Here is a 23,651-nt window from a genome sequence, read left to right as displayed (position 1 = left end):
ACAACCCTGCGAAATATCTGCGCACCTCCAATCCGAGCCTCTTGCGCATCTCTGCTTTGCGTTGCTTCACCATGGGCTGCTGTGCCTTCAGCTGCCAGGTTCTAAGGTCTGAAATTCCCTCCCTAAGCGGCTCCACCTCTCTGCCAATCCTTATCTCGCTCTCTTTCCTCCTTTAAGATGCTCCTTAAAGCCTCGTTTTTTTTGACCAAGTTTTGGTCAGCTGACTTAATACCTCCTTGTGTGGCTTGGTGTCAGCATTTGTTCTGTTAATGGCCCTATGAAGCACCTTGGGGCTTTTTACTACATTAAAGACGCTACATAAATACAAGTTCTTGTTGCACGTTCATGTGCAATTGGATTCTATGTGAAATTTAAAGATCATTATCTCCACCTTGTTTCTTTTGTTTCAATAACATGGGGCTTGGTGCGGGGAGGGGAGGGCGCAATGGTGGGCAGGCCCGTGGTAAAAGGATCCTCCATGAAAACATGAATCAGGAGAGGTGTTGAGTGGGTGGGCGGGCCAATATTGCACATTTTACACTATTATCCAAAGTTCAAGAGATGCCCATAGATTGTCCCCTGCCTTCCAACCTACAGAGCTTCCCCAGTGCGATGGCAATGCTACGGCCCATGGATAGCCCCCTCTGTTGGACAGCTATGCAATGGCACGATATAATCCAAGATCGTGTGGACGTTTCAGTGCAGCACTCCTTCAGAGGAGATCTCGGAGGCTGTAGCATCAATTCGAAGATGGGGTCAGGATCTGACTGTGGTGCAAAGCCTAGGGAGACTCCCCATCGCAGGCCAGTAGTTCAGTGCTAGGCGGCTTCACACAAGCAGGGTGCTGATGGTTCATAATGGATTTCTTTCCCCTTCTCGAAAGACCTCTAAGATGAAAAATATCTTTTACTATTCTATATTGCCTTGAAATGTACTCTTTACTTAATGGAGCATTTAACCTTAAAAAAAAATCTTGCTTTTGACTTGTAAAATGTTCAGACGAGTACCTGCACAATTGGATCAAAATGAGGAGCTTCTAATAATAGCTGCAAAAATGGCTAGAGAATATGAAGGACACCAATCAAGAGCTGAAAAATAATGATGAAGGAATGTGGACACCAGAAAGGGAATTGCTTCATTTTTCTCCCTCGCGACTAGAATGCAATTGTTTCTAAGTCAGGGGGAGGAGGAGGAGGAGAAATTTCTTGATGCTTGTCCATTATGTTCCATTCAGCCATCCTTGTGGAACAGATTTACCAGACTTGCACCAGGGATGAGGAACTTCAGTTACATGGAGAGACTAAGGAAATTAGGATTGTTCTCCTTAGAGCAGAGAAGGTGAAAAGGAGATTTAATAGCGGTGTTCAAAAGCGTGAACGATTTTGGAAAGAGTAAGGAAGGGGAATATTTTTCCACCGGTGAGTGAGTCAGTATTCACAGGGTGCAGGTTTAAAGTAATTGGCAGAAGAACCGGAGGGGTGGTTGATATTATTTTTTGCTCAGAGTTACTCTGTTATGAGCTGGAATGTACTGCCTGAAAGGGTGTGGGAGCAGATTTAATAGTACCTTTCAAAAGGGAATTGTAGATAGACTTGGAAAGGAAAAGTTTGCAGAGGTATGGCGAAAGAGCACGGGCAATGTGACGCAACTGGATCACTCTTCCAAAAAGTCAGCAGAGGCACAATGGGCTGAATGGCCTCCTTCTGTGCTGTATGAATCTATCAGTGACCGCCCTCTGTTCAAAGCCCACTTAAGTGGCCGATTAAGGGCCTCTTCCTTTGCTGAGGTGGGGGAAGGAGGGGACCCTCCACCACATGGGGAGACAGTAGGGTGAGCCCTGGCTAGCTCTGCAGACAGCAGTGGTGGCCCCTCCTCTTCTGACATCTTCAGCCCACAGAGGGTACCCCAGCAACAATTGCTGCCTCCCACAGCAACAGCACTGCCAGCCCTCAACAAACCCCTACTCTCACTGGAGCCTGCCTGACTGGCATTTAGCGCCCCAGACCCCATGCACCTTGTTGTGAGAGAGCACGTCCAACAATGTAGCCCCAGATCGTGACCGCCACTGCCGGTGGCGTCATTGAGGCTGCTGAGCTGTCAGCACTCCGATCAGCTCTTGGGGACGGGTGGCCATCTTTGGGGACAACAGCCCGATTGCTGCTGGCAAGACCCAATCCCAGTTCCTGTTGACCGCTTAAATGGATTTTCCACCCCCACCACCGCTTCTGGGCCTGGCAACGCGACCCCGCATACAGTCACCAATGATTGCCAAGAAAATATTTAGGGCTCTCATGTGTTGTGAGTTCTTACCATTCATCAAAGTGTGATTGGTAAGTTTGTGTGAAGTACCAAATAACACAACATGCACCGGGGCAGTATACTGTATTACAGCCACAAGTAAATAGCCTGCAGTCTTCTGGTAGACAGATCCTATTTTCAACTCTTGGGTCTAATGAGAATTCTCTGTCCAAATGAATCGATGAACCACTTGCAACTTTGACCAGATAGCCCTTGACAACCCGGCCATCTCAGTCAAGAGGAAACAATTCTTAAAAATACTGAAGTCCCCTGCCTCCTTCAGCACTCACCCCTGCCCTCCCAGCTTTTTGCCTTCCTTTGCTGTCTGCTCCTCTGTTCTACCAGAGGGGATGAACCACATTCTCCTATGGAACCAATGTAGATATGAAAGAAAAGGAATTCCTTTTTACTAAACCGTTCCCTGTACTGTTGAAACATCTCAGACTTCTGCACACAGTGAATTATATCGGCAAACTATTCTGTGTCAACTGTCAGCTTAATGATCAGTTAATTTGCTTTCTAGTGGGATGTTTAAGGGAAGACTGTCAGAGCACTGGGGGATCTCTCAATTTTCCGTTGACTAGTGCCAAGGGGCTCTTACTCTCTGCCAGCCATGTTGGACCTCAGTTCATCATTCCTGTCACAGAGTAATCCCTATCCACCAGATATCTATTTAATTCTGATACTCCAACCCAACTATTCTCCCACTATTTCTCAACTATCCTTGTCTCTTTCTCCCACGCTCTGTCCATTCCATTTTTCTCCATCTCTTACCTGGTCATCTTCTCAGCATTGTAACCGTGACTTAGGGATTCCCTGCAGCATCTGACATCAGACTACCGCTGCCTTCATGCTTATCCAAGACTAGTAACATCTTCAATTTAAGATCTTGCACCTTAAATGCCAGCGATATGGACAGACAGGAGAAGTTGGGAGTTTTCTCTTGAGGGCAAAGGAAGAGAGATTTAACAGAGGTGTTAAAATTCATGTGGGAGAGTCAATAAGGAGTAACTATTTCAAGTATTAGATGGATTGGTAAGATGACGATGTAGATTTAAGGTGATTGGCAAAATAACTAGAAGTGAGGTGAGAATTTATTTACACGGTAAGTCATTATGATCTGGAATGCACTGCCTGATGAAATGGTGGAAGCAAATACAAAAGTAACTGATATAGAAAACTGGATAAATACTTGAAGGGATTAAGTTTGCAGGGATATGGGGAGAGAACCTGTGAGAGAAAGACCAGTTGGAAAGCTCTTTCAAAGAGCTGGCACAGGCATGATGGGCTGAATGTCCTTCTCCCTGTGTTGTATGATTCTATAAATGTAGCTGTCACTTGGAACTTACAAGCACCTAATACTTAATGAGCGTGTTGGACACGGTTTCACACACAACTGTATTTGCGGATAAACCATTGGTTTTCCATCATGTATCTTGCATTCTAGTCGGACCTTGGCCTCAAATCTCTCTATGACCCACCATTAATACAGCTCTGTGATGACCTGACGGACAACACCAGCCCTCATTGACAGATCTTGGCCACACGAACCCCCTCCATATTCGGTGGTCGGATGTTGAACCCATGACTGATATTCCAACAATATTATAAATTCTTCTTCATAAATTTAAAATCAAATCAGCATCTTTTATCTTTCCCAATCATCAAAGTATATTGCTGTCCAGAATATTGCATTGAGATATTTATAGTGGTTTATAGGCAAACCGCACTTGTCAAAGCTGAACTGAACCTGTCTAGCTGAAAAGATGGAGCTTGCATTTATATAGCACCTTTCGCAACCTCAGGACTTCCCAAAAGCTCTTTACAGTTAATGAAGTATTGCTGAAGTGTAATCACTCACGCAGAGTAGGGAATGCAGCAGCCAATTTGCACACAGAAAGTTCCAACAAACAGCAATGCGATACAACACTAGGTAATCTGGATTTGGAGTTTGATGGGGATAAACATTGATCAGGACAGCTCTCCTGCTCTAATGCCAAAGGATCTGTCATAAGTGCGGGGGGGGAAGAGGGGGTCCCAGTTTAACATCACATTGGAAGGACGGCACTTTGGAAAGTGCAGCACTTCTGTATTGCTCTTGGACTGAAGCCTCACCCCGGATATTTGTGCTGAACTCTTCAAAGTGGGACTTGAGCGCTTGAACCTTCTGACTCAGAGATGAGAGTACTCGGTTGTTCAGGGGAAAAATTGGAATTCAGAACAGGAAACAATAATTCATATGGAGCTCTGCAAAGATGAAGATCCCTACAGGGCTTTTAAATATTGCCGAATACAAGTCACATGCCTTTCTGATGGCTCTGTGTTCAATCTATGCTGTAAAGTTCAGGTGAAGGCTATTTTGTAATAACAGTTTCTTCTCGATCTAAAACGGCAGTGATATCTTTCTTGTACAGGAATATACTTTGGCTGTGCTGGCTGGTGCTGCCTGTTGCTGTGGATTCCCCACCATGCACTTCACACTGCACGAGCCAGAAGATGAACAACTGTGCGCACAGAAATGTGCTGGTGAAGAGTATGAAAACTGTGGGAATGAAGAATACTTTGTTGTTTATCAGACGCAAGTACAAGGTATGATTCACATTATAAGGTTTGCTGCTTTCCAAATTTAGCATTTGACGAAAGTATGTGTCGAAATATTAAAAGAAAAGGCTTGCATTTATATAGCGACTTTCACAGCCTCAGCTTGAAGCAAAGCACTTTGCAGCCCATGAAGTGTAGTCGCTGTTGTAATGTAGGAAAATCGGTAAGTAGTCAGTTTGAGCACAGCAAGCTCCCACAAGCAACAAAAATGATAACTAGTGGATAATATGTTTTAGTGATGCTGGTTGAAGGATAAATATTGACCAGGACAACAAGGAGAACCCCCACCTCCCCCACCCCATTGCCCTTTGAGTACAGAAGGCAGACGATGCCTCCAATTTAATGTCTCAGCCAAAAGACAGCGTCCCGGACATTGCAGCTCTCTCTCAATACTGGGATCCAGTGTCAGTCTAGATTATGTATTCAAATCCCTGGAGCAGGACATGAGCCCATTGTGACTCAGAGGCGAGAGTGTTACCGATAGAACCATAGCTGACAGATAATAAGCTGAAGATAAAGACCTTGAGATTGCAATCCAACTGAGGGGGTGGAATGATTTCACAGACGGTGAGTGAGAACCAAGCAACAATAACACGTTGCATTTATATAGAACCTTTGACGTAGCAAAGCTTACCAGGGCCCTTAACAAGATCATTATCAGTAAAGGAATTTTGATGCTGAAACAACAGAAGGAGAGAGCTAGAAGCTTGGTCAAAGGGGTAGGTTTTAAGAAGCATCTTTTTTCTTTCATGTGATGTGAGCATTGCCAGCAAGGTCAGCATTTGTTGCCCCTCCCTAATTGCCCTTGAACTGAATGGCTTCCTAGGCTATTTTAGAGAGCAGTTAAGAGTCAACCACATTGGGTCTGGATTCACATATAGGCCAGACTGGGTAAGGATGACAGATTTCCTTCCCTAAAGGGCATTAGTGAACCAGATGGGTTCTTACAATTGATGATAGCTTCATGGTGACTATCACTGAGACTAGCTTTATATTCTAGATTTTTATTAACTGAATTCAAGTTCCATGAGCTGCTGTGGTGGGAGTTGAACCCCCCATGTCCTCAGAGCATTAGCCTGGGCCTGTGGATTACTAGTCCAGTGACATTACCACTATGCCACCACCTCCCCCCGTAGCACACCAACCACTTCCTCCACCACCCACCCCCCACTTCATGCAAAAGGATTTGTGAGGGGTAGAGAGAGAGAGAGAAAGGTTTAGAGAGAATTCGAGAGCTTAGGGACGAGGCAGCTGAAAGCACGGCCAAGAATGATAGAGTGATAAAAAGTGGGCGTATGTAATATTACCAGAATTGAAGGAACATAGAGATCTCTAGGGTTATAGCACTGGAGTAGCTGACAGGTTTGGGAGGGGCGAGGCCACGGAGGGATTTGAAAGCACAGATAAGGATTTTAAAATTCAGCTGTTGCTGGGACTAGGAACTATAGTAGACCAGCAAGTGCAGGGGTGATGGGTGAACGGGATTTGGTGCAAGTTAAGATGCCAGCAGCAAAGTTTTGGATGAGCAATTGCTTATGTAGTAGGAGGCCAGCCATAAGAGGATGAGAATATTCAAGTCTAGAGGAATTAAAAATGTGCATGAGGGCCTCAACAGTAGTTGAGGTAGAGCAGGGTCGGAGTCAGTTGGGTCATATTATGGAGGTGGAAGGAGGCAGTATTGGATTATTTGTGCTAGGAGACTCATTTTGGAGCCAAGCACAACACCAAGATTGTGAACAGCCTGACTCTGCTTCAGACAGTTCCCAGTGAGGAGCATGAAAACAGTGGCCAGAGAGGTAAGGTTGGGGTGGGATCCAAACCTGCCTGGTTTCCATCCAACCTGCCCAATATTTGGCTGGAGAAAGTTCCTGCTCATCCAATGCAAAAGTAAAGGATTTTCTTGATTACAATCAGAAATATTTTGAAGCAGATCAAAATGAGTGATGCCAGGGTCCCACTGAGCCCCATTGTCCACAGGCAGCGCAGGTCAGAGAGTTTGGCTTACAGTGTTGCTGCCCTGCTTCTGATTCCTGCTTCCTGTCAACATGGCTTCCTGGTAGAATCATAGAGTCGCCAAAATGGAGGACAATCTTTTTCAACAGAACATTGACTTGTTTTCTGTCTTAACAAAGGTAGATGTTGAGAAAATGTTTCCCTTGGCTGTGATGGCATCAGAGTCTCAGGATAAGGGGTGGGTCATTTAGGACTGAGTTGAGGAGAGATTTCTTCACCTAAAGGGTTGTGAATCTTTGGATTTCTCCACCTCAGGGAGCTGTGGATGTTCAGCCATTGAGTATATTCAAGACAGAGTTCGATAGATTTTTGAATACTAAGGGGGTCAAGGGATATGGGGATGGTGCAGGAAGGTGGAGTCGAAGTAGAGATCAGCAATGACCTTGTTGAATTGGTGAAGCAGGCTCAAAGGATCAGATAGCCTACTCCAGCCCCTATTTCTTATGTTCCTATCAAAATGCATTTAAGTAGACAAATAGTGACAGTCACTTAATATGGATCAGACTCGGTTGAGTTTATTTGCAATTTAAATTCTTCACTTTCAACTTTCACCTGAAAATAAAATGTTGATTTAGCCCCCAGGACTTAATTGCTTTCTCATATTTTCCCCTGTTATACCCCACAACTCACACTGCGTCCCAGTTCTGTGGCTGCTGACAAGGATTTCGCCCAAGCGCCAGTTTGTGATCGTTGACAGGACATTCGACCATGAAGGGAAGGCCAGAGGTCAGATCAATCCCATCCTCACCCAACATGCAGGCACATCACCACTCACCCCTGGATGATGATCAGAAGCAGGGCAGCCTGCCTGATTGTTTGGTCAGCCTTGTCCAGGCTAACTGTAGAATCCCATCCGGTGCTGAGATCAGACAGCAGAGCACATATTAGAGATTGTGATAGGTCCTAGTAACATTTGAAGAGCAAGAGGCTGACCATGTACTGTTGCTATGGTCTCTGAAGCTACTGAATGAATAATTGCTTCACTGTATCAACAGTAGCATTTATCTTGGAGCAAGAATTCTGCTGGTTGCCAAGTGACATTTTAAATATATCTGTAAAGACGCTGGTCCTTAATACTTCTAGACTCTTCCTTTTCTGATTTCATTAGAAAACTTGATTGGAGGAGAACATCACCGATACCATTATACCTGATGAACTCTCACCCTCAACCCTTCATACTCTGCTTCCACCTTGCTGGGTTATAACGGACACTGCCAGAGCAGGCTACATTGCGGGCGGGCCAGCATAATAGCGAGGGAGGCCTCATGATCCATTCCCGCCAATGGGAAAACTGACCTCCATTCGTCAGCGGTGGGAATGGGCTGACAATTGGAACCTGCTGCAAGACTCTTAACCAGGGGAGTCTCACTTCCTTCTAAGGTCCTCACCCTGCACTTTGGTATCAGCGACATGAAGCAAACCCTTGGGGACGGGATTTTTTCCACCAGGTCCTAAATCCCAGGGAAGACCCAAAGCTGACCAGTTAAGTGCCTGACAGGTCAGGCCTTCCCTCATCGAAGCAACGTGGGTTTCTCCAACTAGTAGGCGGGACCTGCGTTGGGAAAATTAAATCCAGCACCTTGTTTTTTTGTAATTTTCTCTTTGTAACCTGCATGAAGATTTATCTAGTAATCCTGCACTTCCAACGATCGATGTCCTTTCTTATGTTTCATCCGTAACTCATCGTTCATGCCAGGAGCCTCTTTCTTGCCTTGAGGATGGATTCCTCCAATCTCCAGTGATCCTGACATTGGTCACTTTAGGTGCCTCCATCAAATTGGGTGCGATATAATTTCTAGACTAGTGTACTTTTGGTAAAGCGAGAAGAGTCATGTCCAGTGGGATGGTACTGCTGTTAACAGAAAGCTGATGGTTGTAGCTGTTGCCGGGCCCTAGTAGACTTGCCAAGTCTGAGAGAATCATAGGTAATGAGATAATGATAAAAACTCTTATTTTGCTCAGCAAGAGTCGGATTCCAGCATGTTGAAGGATCAGATTGAAAAATTAAATACTCTGTTTAAATGAATCATATTGAACAGTCAAGGCACAGAGACAGTGCCCCATGAGCTTCTGTAGCCTTTTATTGTCCCCTGTCACTTTTAGTGTCCATCTTGGAAAGTGTCACTTCCATTTTGTATTTTTTTTTTCATTTTGATCTGATCGTTTATCATTGTGAAGTTGTTTTTGCGTGACTGTGCATTCCAACTAGCGTTGCTTTAAAAGAGCATTTTTCATATGTGTCCAAACTTCCACTGTCATGTCGGTCACTTGACTGAAGTGCACGACTCCCTCTGAATGAGCAGCATCAGGAGATTTGGCCTAACTATAGGATCGAAAGCGTTGGACTTAATTAATGGAAATGCTTTTTCAAAGGAATTTCCACTGCAATGGTTCTCTGAGGAAAAGAACATTAATAAGACCATAAGACATAGGAGCAGAAGTAGGCCATTTGGCCCATCGAGTCTGCACTGCCACTCAGTGAGATCATGAGGATCTGATAATCCTCAACTCCACTTTTCTGCCTTTTCCCCATAGCCCTTGATTCCCTTACTGATTAAAAGTCTGTCTATCTCAGCCTTGAATAGACTTAACGACCCAACCTCTACAGCCCTCTGTGGCAAAGAATTCCACAAACTATTCTTTGCAGGTAGAAAGAATATGTACACACCTGTTTCAGCTAAACAAAATAAGTAACAGCCATTTGCTGACTCATTCCTCAGGGCAATGCCTTGACCAATCAGGGGCAAGCTGCCTGGTTTAAATATCAAACAATGCTTGGCAGTTAACAGTCAGTCACCATCACTGGTGCATTCTCCATGGCGACGCCACTTGCCAACCACTCAGCACTCTCTTCACATGCAGTATAAATTGTTGTTTTCCCTTTTTATTTGGTATTCTTGCAAAGTGTCCTGATGAGTGCAAGACGAAAAGCTTGGACATGTTTCGTTTTGCGGCAACACCCAAGTTCTGTACCACCAAATGACCATTAAAATCCTGTCATTGTGGCTTCAACACTAATATCCTTCATTCAGTGGATTTCCACAAGGTGAGTGTCATCAACACTCACAGAAAACTTCTGGGGGAAGATTTTCCCCTCGTGGAAGTCAGCGCATGCACGCGGGTGCACACAATGAAAGCTCCCTGAAGGCGCAGGGCTGTCTCAGGGAGCTGAAGACTTTTAAAGTATTAAAAATAAACAATTGAAAAATAAGGAAAACATCCCCTCATGTGACTCTGTCACACGCGCAGGGACATGTTAAAGATGAGTCTTAAAAGTTTCTTTTTTTTTAATCACTGGTCGAAACCTCATCCCGCCTGTGGATGAGGTTTCGCAAAAAAATGCAAAGGCCCTCGGGCCTATTCACCCACCCGCCAACCATGAGGTTGTGCGGAAAGGAAAAATTCAATTTAATTAATTCATTAATTAATGGGCTTAACAGCCTTCTTAATTGTTGGCGGGCACACTGCCAACTCTGTGTGCGCGTCCCAACCAAAATATCAGGTGATCATGTCGGGACACTCACCCAACCTCCTCACGCACTGTTTGCCTCCCATTCGGGTTGGGTGTGCACGCCCGTCCGATGAGGGAAGAATTCTGCCCCCGGACTCCTTTCTGCATAGTTGCCAGTGGATGCTGCGACTCATTGCTAATGCTCTTGCCTCCGAGTCAGATGGATTAGATTCAAACCCCACTCCGGAGGCAGCAGCATATAATGTTGGCTGACTATTCGGAGCAGTAATGAGGGAGAGCTGAACCAGTCAAAGGGTCTGCCTTTCAGATGAAAGGTTAAACTGTAGCTCCACCCGCCCTCTCAGATGGACATAAGGATAGCAACCTAAAATGATATCCGCCTTTAACATAGTCAGATGTCCTAAGACACTTCATAGACATATTTGACAATGAGCCACCTAAGGAGATGTTAGGACAGATGAACAAAGATGTAGTTTTCAAGGAGCATCTTCATGGAGAAGAGAGGTAGAGAGCCAAAGTGGTTAACTGAAAAATATTGTGGAGCTTAGGGCCCAGAGGAAGGCACGATCGCTGCTGGTGGAGCAACAAAAGTTGCAAGGAGTTCTCTGCTCCGTCCTGGTTAACTAGCATCACTAAAACAAATTATTTGCTCATTATCAGATTGCTCTTTGTGGGAGCTTGCTCTGTACAAATTAGTTGCCGCATTTCCCACATTACATCAGTCACTACACTTCAAAACTCCCTTTTGGCTCTAAAACACTTTGAGGCATTCTGTGATCATGAAAGGCGCTATATAAATGCAATTCCTTGTCTTAGATGGGCTGACAACTTAAGCAAAGCCTGTGACTTCTTCCATTTTCAGTTCTCTGATGGGTCATTGGTCAAATGTTTCCATGTGCTGTGATACTGAATCATACTGATCGAGAAGATCCAAAGCGTTTCCATTGGCCCGGGCTAATAAGGCCTTGACCTTAGGCCCCTGTTGATGGAAGACACTTCACGTGAATATTAGTGGCTAACATTAAAAGCTTTAATCACAGGCACTGCAGAAGAGCTGATTGGTTCTCCAAAAAGACTTTTTGCTGTGCAGTTGTTTTAGGAGCATAGTAAGAGGAGTAGGCCATTCATCCCCTCACACCTATGCTCTCCCATTCTACTAAATCACGGCTGATCTGAGGCTTAACTCCATTTACCTGCCTTAGCTCCACACTCCTCAATACCCTTACCCAAGAAAAATCCAACAACCATGGTCTTGAACGTTCTAATTATTCCCTGAGCATCCACTGCCTTTTGGGGGAGAGCATTATCTTTAGAGATGTGGGCCGGAATTTTCCAGCCCCTTATGCCGGAGGGGGTCTTCTGGTCCTGCTGTTGTGAATGGAGATTTCAATGGCTTGCTGGCCCCATCGCGGAGATTGGGCGGGGGGGGGACTGGAAAATTCCGGCCATGGTATAAAGAGTGAGCTGTTTCCGTTGGCATGGACTCCACTTAAACTGGGCTGTGGTCAATATCCTGGCATATAGAATAACTAGAGAAGTTGATAAGGCTTTAAATTAATGAAGTTGTGGGGGTGATGTTGGGGGGGTTGGGGGGGTGGTGGGGAGGTGCAGTTGGAGGTGGGAACAGTCAGGAAACATTAAATTCAAAAGCAATAAAGCAAGGCTGTAGAGGAGAGTAGCAAATAAGGTAAAATCAGTAGAGTGGATCAGGAAGGGACAGAGAGCGTAATAGGTAATAGGGTATTCCGGACTAAGGTAACATGAGGGAAAAATGAAAAAAAGTTAAAGCTAAAGGCACTGTATCTGAATGCATGACATATTTGCAATGAAATAGATGAACTAATAACATAAATAGAAATTAATAGGCTTGATTTAATAGCCATTAAGGAGAAATGATTAGAGAGTGACCAAGATTGAGAATTAAACATTCCAGAGTATTGGACTTTAGAAGCGATAGACAAAATAAAAAAGGAGGGTTTGCCCTGGTGATGAAGACAATAGAAAGGTGGGATCTTATCTCAGAAAATTAAGATAGTGAATTAGTTTGGGTGGAACTAAGTAACAACAAGGGCAAGAAACAATATTGGGAGTAAATTATAAACCCCCTAACAGTAGAATTTTTGCAATAATAATGTGGAGTTCATGGAATGCATTCAAAATAGTTTTCTAGTTTAGTATGTGAAGGAACCATCAGGGAACAGGTTATTTTAAATCCAGTTTTGTGCAATGACACAGAGTTAATTAATAACCTTGCAGGAGTAGAGACTTTGGGGATGAGTGATCATAATATGATGGAATTTGATGTTGAGTTTGAGAGTGACTTAGTTAAGTCTGAAAATGAAGCCTTAAATCTGAACAAAGCAACCTGTGTAGGTTATGAGGGGTGAGTTGGCTGATTGGGAAACTAAAAGGTAGAATAGTAGAAAGACAACCAAAGATTTAATGAATAAATTCAAAATTTCCTTAAGAAATTAAAAGTTGTAACTATTAAAATTGCAATTGCCTTATTACCTATTAAACTCTCTGTCCCTTCCTGATCTACTCTGCTGATACATTTCCTTAAGAAATTAAAAAACCCAAAAGAAAAATGGTCCAAACATGGTTAATTAAAGGAGTTAAAGATGGTATTGGAAGAAAGGAAGAGGTTTATATTATTGCCAAAAAGAGTAGTAAGCTTGAGGGTAGTGAGGGGTTTAAAAATCAGCAAAAGATGACATAGAAACCAATAAAGAAAGAGAATATAGGATTTGAGAGTAAACTAGCTAGTCATTGGCCTAAGAAGGGAACTTGAGTAGACTAGACCTATATTCCTTTGAGTTTAGAAGAATGAGAGGTGGTCTCATTGAAACATATAACATTTTAAGGGGCTTCTCTCAGTGGGAATTAGGATATTGACCCTGAATGGGAAGCCTTGAACTAGAGGTTAGAGATTTAGAATGAGGAGTCAGCCATTTAGAGTGAGTTGGGAAGAAACATCTTCACTCAAGTGGTTATGAACCTTCAGAATTCTCTACCACATCAAACTGTGGACATTCAGTTGATGAGTATATTCAAGTCAGAGATCAATATATTTTTGGAATAAAAACAGAAAATGCTGGAAAAACTCAGCAGGTCTGACAGCATCTGTGGAGAGAGAAACAGAGTTAACGTTTTGAGTCCTTCTTCAGAGCTGATTGATTTTTGGATACTGAGGGAATCAAGGATATATGGATAGTACGGAAAGGTGGAGTTGGAGGTTAAGGTTCAGTCGTGACATTATTCCAAGATTTTGACCTAGCGACAGTGAAGGAACAATGATGTAGCTCCATGTCAGCGTGGCATGTGACTTGGTGGTTTTCCCATGCTTCTGCTGCCCTTGTCCTTCTAGGTCGTAGAGGTCAAGGGTTTGGCGAAGGAAGCTTGGTGAGTTGTTGCAGTGCGTCTTGTAGATGGTACACACAATTCATGTACAATTGTTCTTTCCAGATAACCGTTGCATGGACAGAAGTTTTTTGCCCACTCGCTCGAAACGCCTTGTGGCCTTGGCTAGTTTCCCAGGAGCAGGAAACACATGGGGTCGTCACCTCTTGGAACTCACCACAGGCTATTATACCGGCAGCTACTACTTTGATGGCTCACTCTACAACAAAGGTAGGATCCTTGGTAAAGGAAAATGACCTCGGGGGCATCCTTTCCGGGATGGACAAAACACTTAAGAGCCGAGTACGGTCTCTTGAAGCTTTTCTTGTGTTAAGTAAGCAGAACGGCGGTTTTAAAACAAATGCCATGCGTGTTCACTGTTGGTTGTTGTGGAAAGTAAGAGAGAGCGTGCTTCAAAATTTCTCCAACTTTTTAAAATTCGAAATTAAAAAACAAGTCCTTTGCAGCCAGGCCACCAGCGTGGGGATGTGGACCCCTCTACAGGGTGGCCCTGTGGCTGCTACTGCACCCAGGAAGGCAGGGAGGGCCTTGAGGCCTGCTACTGGGACATGGCGCCCAGGCACTTAAACTGGCCCCCACTCCCCCCCCCTGCAGGAACCTGGAGTCCAACTGGAAATTTCCTTTAATTAGCCTCAAGTGGGCCTGATCAGCTATCCGTTATGTGTGGGTGCTGCCCCTCAGTCAGCTCCCAGACCTGATATTCAGCCCAGTTATGCATTATTGTATTTCATGCCTGCAAAATCTTGCTCCCTATTGTCAGGTTACTCTCACGTTCGTAAATCCTTGCCGACGTTTGTAATAGAAACTGCTGGTGTAAACCCATCCTCCCACCAGTGGTGGTGCTGTGGTACTCAGCTTTGTACCTCCTAGCCCCTCCGCCTATGCCCCAAACAAATTTACTTCCCAGATCACCACAAGCGTTGCTATTTTACTATAAATAATAATATAAATTCAAAGGTTGATTTCCAAATTGAAGACAGAGTGGATGACTTCAAAATTGGAAGCACATTCCTTCTAACTCCACCTGAATTTGCTGCGGACACATGACATCCCATGTTCAATGAGTCAAGGGAGGTGAATATTTGTAAATTTAGCACAAACAATTGAAGGGATTGAGAAAATTACAATACAGGGCTGGATAATGGCTCCTATAAATTATAGCGCTCCCGTTAAATATAGCCTGGCCTTTAGACATAAAATAAAGCAAGAGAATAGCCTTTTCTTAGTCCCAGTCTTGGAAAAGCTCAAAGGCAGTTTATTGAGTCCCTGAGAATGACTAACATTGTCTACACATAAGGTAGGTGGATCATTAGATCTCATGTCACCCAGTCACTGGGATTGGCTGATTGCCTTTGCAAGTCAGAGAGGAATTTTCCATTGGTTTTGCATAAGGATGTTTCCCTGTGTTTCTTTGCCTTTTCCCCTGACTGCAAGGATTGAGCTGGGGTTGAGGGAGTTTTTTTTATAAGTTGTTCATGGGATGTGGGCATCACTGGCCAGGCCAGCATTTATTGCCCATCCCTTATTGCCCTTGAGAATTGAGTGGCTTGCTAGACCATTTCAGAGGGCATGTAAGAGTCAGCCACATTGCTGTGGGTCGGGAGTCACACGTAGGCCAGACCAGGTAAAGACGTCAGATTTCCTTCCCTAAAGGACATTAGTGAACCAGATGGGTTTTTAGTGACAATCAACAATTGTTTCATGGTCATAATTAGACTTTTAATTCAAGATTTTTCTTATGGACTTCAAATCTCACCATTTGCTGTGGTGGGATTCAAACCTGGGTCTCTGCTTATACTCCACTTATATCCTCCAGAGCATTACCCTGGGTCTCTAGATTACTAGTCCATTGACAATACCATTATACCATCTCCACCTCCTCTGAATGATAGTAATAGAAAATTCCATGGATCAACACTTGTTACTTGTTTTATTTTGATGGCTCGTAATATTGTGTCACTACATATTGACAAGGAAGTATTCAATGAACAGCATGGCACTAGGAAGCTCTGAGGACCAAAGGGACCTTGGCATGTGTGTCCATAGATCTCTGAAGGCAGAGGGGCATGTTAGTGGGGTGGTGAAAAAGGCATATGGGACACTTGCCTTTATCAATCGAGGCATAGATTACAAATGTAGGGAGGTCATTTTGGAGTTGTATAGAACCTTGGTGAGGCCACAGCTGGAGTACTGTGTGCAGTTCTGCTCACCACATTATAGGAAGGATGTGATTGCACTGGAGGGGGTGCAGAGGAGATTCACCAAGGTGTTGCCTGGGATGAAACATTTAAGTTATGAAGAGAGGTTGGATAGACTTGAGTTGTTTTCATTGGAGCAGAGAAGACTGAGAGGTGACCTGATCGAGGTGTACAAGATTATGAGGGGCATGGACAGGGTGGATAGGGAGCGGTTGTTCCCCTTAGTTGAAGGGTCAGTCACGAGGGGGCATAAGTTCAAGGTGAGGGGCAGGAGGTTTAGGGTGGATGTGAAGAAAAACGTTTTTACCCAGAGGGTGGTGACGGTTTGGAATGCGCTGCCTGGGAGGGTGATGGAGGCAGGTTGCCTCATATCCTTTAAAAAGTACCTGGATGAGCACTTGGCACATCATAACATTCAAGGCTATGGGCCAGGTGCTGGTAAATGGGATTAGGTAGGTAGGTCAGGTGTTTCTCACGTGTCGGTGCAGACTCGATGGGCCGAAGACCCTCTTCTGCACTGTGATTCTGTGATATTGCCTAACCCCTCCCGATCTTTGTACCTTTCTCCGGCCTTACAACCCATCAAGATATCAGCGCTCCTCTAATTCTGACCTCTTGCACATTCTTGATTTTAATCACTCCACTATTGGCGGCCATGCTTTCAGCTGCCTAGGCCCTAAACTCTAGAATATTCTCTCAGCAACTATTTGCACCTTTAATACATCCCAAAAAAGGCTAACTCTTCATCTGACGGGGACAGTGGTAATGTGCCTGGACTAGTAATCATGGACTAATGTATCTCCAGTGACCTGAGTTTAGGTCCCTGCATGGATAGATGAATTTAAATTCAATTAATAAATCTGGAATAAAACACAAGTGTAGCGTTTTGTAGCTGAAAAGGGGAGAGGGTCGACTTTTACACCAGGTATGTGCAAAAGCACGATCTTTGGCACCAAAAAGTTGGAGTTGTTTTATATGCCGGGTTGACTTGTGTTCTGCAATCTACAGTAAACCAATCTCTCTGTCACCTGTCCTAGTACATTAATAAGTGGTCCGGTATCAAATGTTGTTTGATATCACTTCCGTGAACTGCCTGGGGATGTTTTACTGTGTTAGAGGTGCTATATAAGTGCAAGTTGCTTTAAGTGCCTGGATTGCACCAATGTAAGTAATCTCATTGAACGAGATCATTTTTATCACTGTTGGTGCTAATTTTCTATGTTCGCTAGTAATCGGACTAGCACTGCACAGGCTTATTGCATTTAGCATCACACAGCAACCAGAGAAGTGACCTTTGCATTCCCCAATATACGTACTGGGATTTTTTGGGCCACTAAAATGGACAGTTTAATAATCCACTGCTCCATCCAACCTGCTCTGCTCACTTGGCTCACGCTTTGCATTTTGCCCCAGCGCACATTCAGATTACCAATAAATCATTCCAGGTTGGACGTCCAAGATCCGGCTCTCCGAAAACTAGAATAGTCTGAAATCCGGACATGTTTGAAATATTCCAAATCCTTCAATTTCATAAATAGCGAGTCTAACCTGGTATGTTAATGATAACTATACGGAGAGTTCTACAGTTGGTAAAACAAATGGATAATGAAATAGTTTTGTTCTCTTGGAAAATCTAGGTGCCGCTCCCAGAACAGAGTAAGGGAATGAAGAGGCCATTCTCTGGCTGATCTCCGAGGACGGTATCAGTGAGAGATGTGCAAACGCAGGATCTGAGTCCATTGCAGCGCTTTAAGACCAGCCTCCCACACCAGCCCTCCCTATCCTTCAGGCACAAAGCAACCTGTTCCACCGGCAGGATAGAATCAGGGCATTCTCTCTGCACTCCTGTTTGCAACAGTCCCTGCCACTTTCAGGGGAGAGGATCAGAAATCTGTTGTTTCTCTCTATCCCCGTGAAGCCTGTGTGAAGGAGTTTTTTTATTAATCTTTCAACTGATGTGGGTGTCACAGGCTTGGCCAGCATTTATTGCCCATCTCTAGTTGCCCTTGAGAGGGTATTGGTGAACTGCCTTCTTGAACCACTGTAGTCCATGTGGTGTAGGGACACCCACAGTGCTGTTAGGAAGGGAGTTCCAGGATTTTGACCCAGCGACAGTGAAGGAACGGCGATATATTTCCAAGCCAAGATGGCGTGTGACTTGGAGGGGAACCTCCAGGTGGTGATGTTCCCATCTATCCGCTGCCCTTGTTCTTCTAGATGGTAGTTGTCGTGGGTTTGGAAGGTGCTGTCTAAGGACCCTTGGGGAAAAATTTCCCCCCTTTGGGAGGGAAGTGCGGAGCAAGAGCTGGCAGGTGTGCCTCCGATCGACACCATTTTATGTGGGCCAGCCAATTAAGGCCCACCCAGCGTGACATCCGCATGTGCGTGAAAGAGCGCACTCATCTCCCTGAGGCTAAGTGTTGCCTCAGGGAGATCGGCTCGGAATTAAAATTTGTAATACAAATGGTAAAAAAATTTCCCTGACATATCTCATCATGTGACACTGTCGCATGTGTTGGGACAAGCCCATAACTTTTATTGAAATCTTCAATAAAAATTGAAATACCCTCATGAAACCTCACCCCGGCCGTGGATGAGGCTTCATGCTTTTTCCAAAGCCTGCCAGAGCTGAAAATGGAAATGACATAAAATGGCATCGGGAGTTCCACCCGATATTGTCCTGCATCATTTTACACATCGGCGAGTGGGTCGGAGGATCCTGCCCTTGGTGAATTCCTGCGGTGATTCTTGTAGATGGTACACACTGCTGTGTTGGTAGTGGAGGGAGTGAATGTTTGTGGATGTGGTGCCAATCAAGCCGGCTGCTTTGTCCTGGATGGTGTCAAGCTTATAGAGTGTTGTGGGAGCTGCACTCATCCAGGCAAGCGGGGAGTATTCCTTAACACTCCTGACTTGTGCCTTGTAGATGGTGGACAGACTTGGGGAGTCTGGTGAGCTACCCATTGCATGATTCCTAGCCTCTGACCTGCTCTTGTAGCCACAGTATTTATATCGCTAGTCCAGTTCAGTTTCTGGTCAGTGGTAACCCCCAGGATGTTGATGGTGGGAGATTCAGTGATGGTAATGCCATTGAATGTCAAGGGGCAATAGTTAGATTCTCTCTTGTTAGAGATGGTCAATGCTTGACACTTCTATGGCACAAATGTTACTTGCCACCTGTCAGCCCAAGCCTGGATATTGTCCAGGTCTTGCTACATTTGGACATGGACTGCTTCAGTATCTGAGGAGTCGTGAATGGTGTTGAACATTGTGCAATGATCAGCGAACATCCCCACTCCTGACCTTATGATGGAAGGAAGGTCATTGATGAAGCAGCTGAAGATGGTTGGGCCTAGGACACTACCCTGAGGAACTCCTGCAGTGATGTCCTGGAGCTGAGATGACTGACCTGCAACAACCACAATCACTTTCCTTTGTGCTAGGTATGACTCCAACCAGTGGAGAGTTTTCCCCCTGATTCCCATTGTCTCCAGTTTTGCTAGGGCTCCTTGATGCCACACTCCGTCAAATGCTGCCTTGATGTCAAGGGCAGTCACACTCACCTCACCTTAGGAGTTCAGCTCTATTGTCCATGTTTGAACCAAGGCTGTAATGAGGTCAGGAGCCAAGTGGCCCTGGCGGAACCCAAACTGGGTGTCAGTGAGCAGGTTATTGTGAAGCAATTGCCGCTTGATAGCACTGCTAATGACCCCTTCCAGTACTTTACTGATGATTGAGAGTAGGTTGGTAACATTGCCAGGTAAGATGCCAGTGTTGTAGCTGTACTGGAACAGCTTGGGTAGGGGTGCAGCAAGTTCTGAAGCACAAGTCTGCAGTACTATTGCTGGAATATTGTCAGGGCCCATAGCCTTTGCAGTATCCAGTGCCTTCAGCCTTTCCTTGATATCACGCGGAGTGAATAGAATTGGCTGAAGACTGACATCTGTGATGCTGTGGACCTCTGGAGGAGTTGGTTGGTTACCTGTATGTTTTTGGTTTTCTGGTGAGCTGAGATGTGCTCCCTTTTGAATTGCTAAACGGGGTCTTATTATTGGTCCAAAGTCTGGGAAAATGCAAAATCCGGCACATTACTGGTCCCAAAGGTGCCCGATTTTGGACTTTGGTCCTGCACCTAATTAAGCTGGGGGAGGTCCATTTTGTTCCTTCTCAGGTATTTGCCAATACTTGAGCACAAAGGGGAAAGGGCTTGTGCAAAAGATGTTAATACAGTTAGTCACTGCCAAAATTCAATACAGCAATATAGAATCCAATCACGATGCACTCAGGCATTCTGAAGGCACCTTCGAGTGAATATAAATGCAGTGTTCCAGTTCACCTGCCTTGTAACTTGGTGAATAAAACAGTGTTACAGTAAAATTACTGTGAAAACTTCAGCAATAGTTTTCTATTCCCTTAGCTTTGCAGGGAAGCAAAGTGTGCCTCCGAGACTAATAGAAACTAACCTACAGTCATAAAGCACCTAGATGTTTATTTTCTCTATCCCAACTTGGTGCAAATGCTGTTTGCTCAAGGACAATCTGACCTAAAATGAGCAGGAAGCTGTGTTTGCAATCAATTTTGTATTTCCTCTCCCTTGGTTTTTTTTGTCACCAAATATGTCACAATTGAAAAAAAAATCAACATTATTTGCAGATGCCTGACCCTTTATTTGAACAAAACATTATTTGGCTGACATGTTACTTGAACTACACAGTAAACTTCCATTCACACTTTAAAGTGTCAACATCTTTCAAACGTCCGTTACTATTTGTCAGTCAGTGACTTTATTTTGGTTAATTCCCATGCGAGCTTTGTGTATTTTAGTTTGCTCCTCAGCAATTGCCAGTTTTGCTACAGTGTAATGTTAGCTTGTGAAAAATATAAAACAGGTTCACGGTTTCCCTGGGAGGTTTCTAAACCCATAGCTGCAAACTGCGGGGCCAATGGGAGAAGAGCATAGGAGCGGGGATAGCTCTTTCAAAGAGCTGGCTCAGATATGTTGGTCTGAATGGCCTTCTTCTGTGCTGTATGATTCTACAAAACCCTACAGGTCGCTATTATGCTTTTGAAAATGATGCTTTACAGGGCTTGAGAATAGCAGTGCCACCTTGTCTTGAAGCCCAGCGATCAAACCTCGCAACCTTCCTAGCCTGTGTGGTCCAGCACCACGCTGAGCAGTGCCTCCACCCGATCAGCCATTGTGAGAAGCTGATGAGCAAGGTTATTCAAAGGCACGTGGCAGTTGTGGTTATAGTCTGCTGTCTACTCAAGTGTTACTAATATATTATTAAAATGTGCTTTGGGATGGAAGCCCAAATTGACATGTATATTCCCTGAAACTTATGAAAATGAGGGACTCATGAGTAAAGCTGTCAAAACACAGTAGTCACATCACAAATTATTAGGACAGCAATCAATGTCTTTGCTTTGCTTGTATGCTTAGAGATCAGCTGTCATGAATTTTCTTGCACTGCCATTCTTTTCCTACTCTTCACATAGCTGCCTGCCTTTACTCGCACTAACGTGTTGCTATCAGGAACAGAAAGGTGCAATAGTTCCAAAACAGTAAACTGTATCGGTAATGAAAAGAAAGGCTTGCATTTGTATATCACCTTTCACCTCAGGTTATCCTAGAGAGTAATACAGCCAATCATGGCCAACCTCATGAAGTTTAGTTACTTTTGTAATGCAGCCCATTTGCGCACAGCAAGGTCCCACAGAAGGCAATGTGTTAATGACCAGATAATCTGTTTTTAGTGATGTAGATTTGGGGAAAAATATCGACTCGCCTGCTACTTGAATCAAAATAAAGCCTAAAGATCTTTTACCCCACCTTAGATGTAGGAGAGGGCCTCAGTTTAATGCCTCATCCAAAAGATGGCACCTCCAACAGTGCAGCACTCCCTCAGTAAAGGATAGATTTTGTGCTCAAGTCTCTGAACTTGGGATTTGAAACTATAACCTCCTAACTAAGGAGACAAGAGTGCTACCTACTGAGCCATGGCTGTTATTTGGCTCCTAAATTTTTCATGAATTTGTCAATGAACAAACTATCTTTTTTTTTCCACTACGAGACGCCACTGTTTAATAAAGTTGTGTTTGAAGTGGGGTTGCATCTGTACTGTGAACCCTTTAATTTGACCCACAAGAGAATTCATTTAATGTGAACATTTCTTTTGCAATACAATGGGTGGGATTCCGTAGCCATGCCTGCCGTTGGGATCGGTTGCTCCTGCCATAGGTCAGTGGACTTTTGGCTGAGCCACCGAATCTTCTGCAGCAGGTCACTCCATGATGGGGCTGGAAAATTCCAGCCAATGTCGGAAATTGGGCAGCACCTGCTAAACAACCCTGGTTCTGCTAAGAATTACACTGAAAACCAATTTAAGGTTGTGAGTCGGGCTCGCTGTGTGGCTCACTTATGCGTGCTAGAAGCCATGTATATTCACACACAGTGTCCAGTCCTTTAGGGACAAAAGGAACATGTCCACACATTGCACATTTTTTCAACTAAACAGAAGCTGAGGGAACAGTCATTCCCTGGTTCATTCCCCACATCAGTGTCTTGATCAATCAGAGTCGACTTGCCCAGTTTGAATTTGAACAAAGCTGGCTAATTAACTGCTCCCTGCTGCATTATCCATGGCAACCCCGCCACCAATCAGAGTCCACTTGCCAACCAATCAGCACTCTCTTCTCATGAAGTGTAAATTGTTGTTCCTCTGTTATGGTTGGAAAATACTTGCAAACAATTCTGATGAGTACAAGATGAAAAGGTTTGATAGCATGTCTCTTTTTTCAGCAATACTCAAATTGGAAAGGTGTTCCCAGATCTTGGTGAGGAGAGTGATAAAGATAATTTAGTATCGTGCTTAAGAACAGAACAAGCAGCAGCAGCAGCAGATTTGGGGGAAAGTATTGATTCCCCTATGGCTTCAAACAAGATAATATCATAAGATCTTTTACTCCATCTTAGAGGTGGGACAGGACCTTAGTTTAATGTCTGATCTAAAAAATGGCACCACCAACAGTGCAGCACTCCCAGTGCAGCACTAGAGTGCCAGCATAGATTTTGTGCTCAAGTGTCCAATTGCGCAACCTCATCACACATTAGTTAATAGTTTCACGAATGCCGTAGAACAATATACAGCATGTTTTTCAACTCACTGTAAATACTTCTAACTGGAGGACTTTAATGTACCGGTGGCATTGTCCAGACATAACATTGAGTGAATACATTTCCAGGTCAACAACTTGAATGTAATAATCTCAAACCTTGGCACTCAACCAAAAATCAATGGAAGTTGGGCTGTTCTTCTCAGAGTCAAGAAGGTTAAGGGGATATTTAATAGAGGTGTTCAAAAGCATGAGGGGTTTTGAAAGTGCTAGGAAGGAAAATTGCTTCCACTGGTAGGAGGCTTGGTGACCAGAGAATACAGATTTAAGATAATTAGCCAAAAAGCCAGGGAGGGAAATTAGATTTTTTTATATACCGATTTCCTATGATCTGGAATGCACTACCTGAAAGGGTGAGGAAGCTGATCCATTAACTTTCGAAAGCAAATTGAACAAATACTGGAAGGGGAGAAAATTTGCAGGGCTATGGGAAAGAGCAGGAGAGTGGGACAAATTGGATAGCTCTTTCACTG

The 23,651-nt window shown here is 44.2% G+C and overlaps 1 protein-coding gene across 2 annotated transcripts in view; it reads left to right on the top strand.

Moving 5' to 3' along the window:
- wscd2 (WSC domain containing 2) overlaps positions 1 to 23,651 on the top strand; it is a 300,323-nt gene that overhangs the window by 192,500 nt on the left and 84,172 nt on the right. For both annotated transcript variants that reach the window (XM_041201991.1, XM_041201992.1), the window contains exons 5-6: positions 4,713 to 4,887; positions 13,850 to 14,014. In XM_041201991.1, coding sequence (XP_041057925.1) covers positions 4,713 to 4,887; positions 13,850 to 14,014 — 340 coding nt within the window. The remainder of the gene's footprint in view (positions 1 to 4,712; positions 4,888 to 13,849; positions 14,015 to 23,651) is intronic.

The sequence above is a fragment of the Carcharodon carcharias genome, chromosome 13, assembly GCF_017639515.1.
Source record: "Carcharodon carcharias isolate sCarCar2 chromosome 13, sCarCar2.pri, whole genome shotgun sequence".
Classification (NCBI taxonomy): domain Eukaryota; kingdom Metazoa; phylum Chordata; class Chondrichthyes; order Lamniformes; family Lamnidae; genus Carcharodon; species Carcharodon carcharias.
This window is presented reverse-complemented; position numbering and strand designations above follow the sequence as displayed.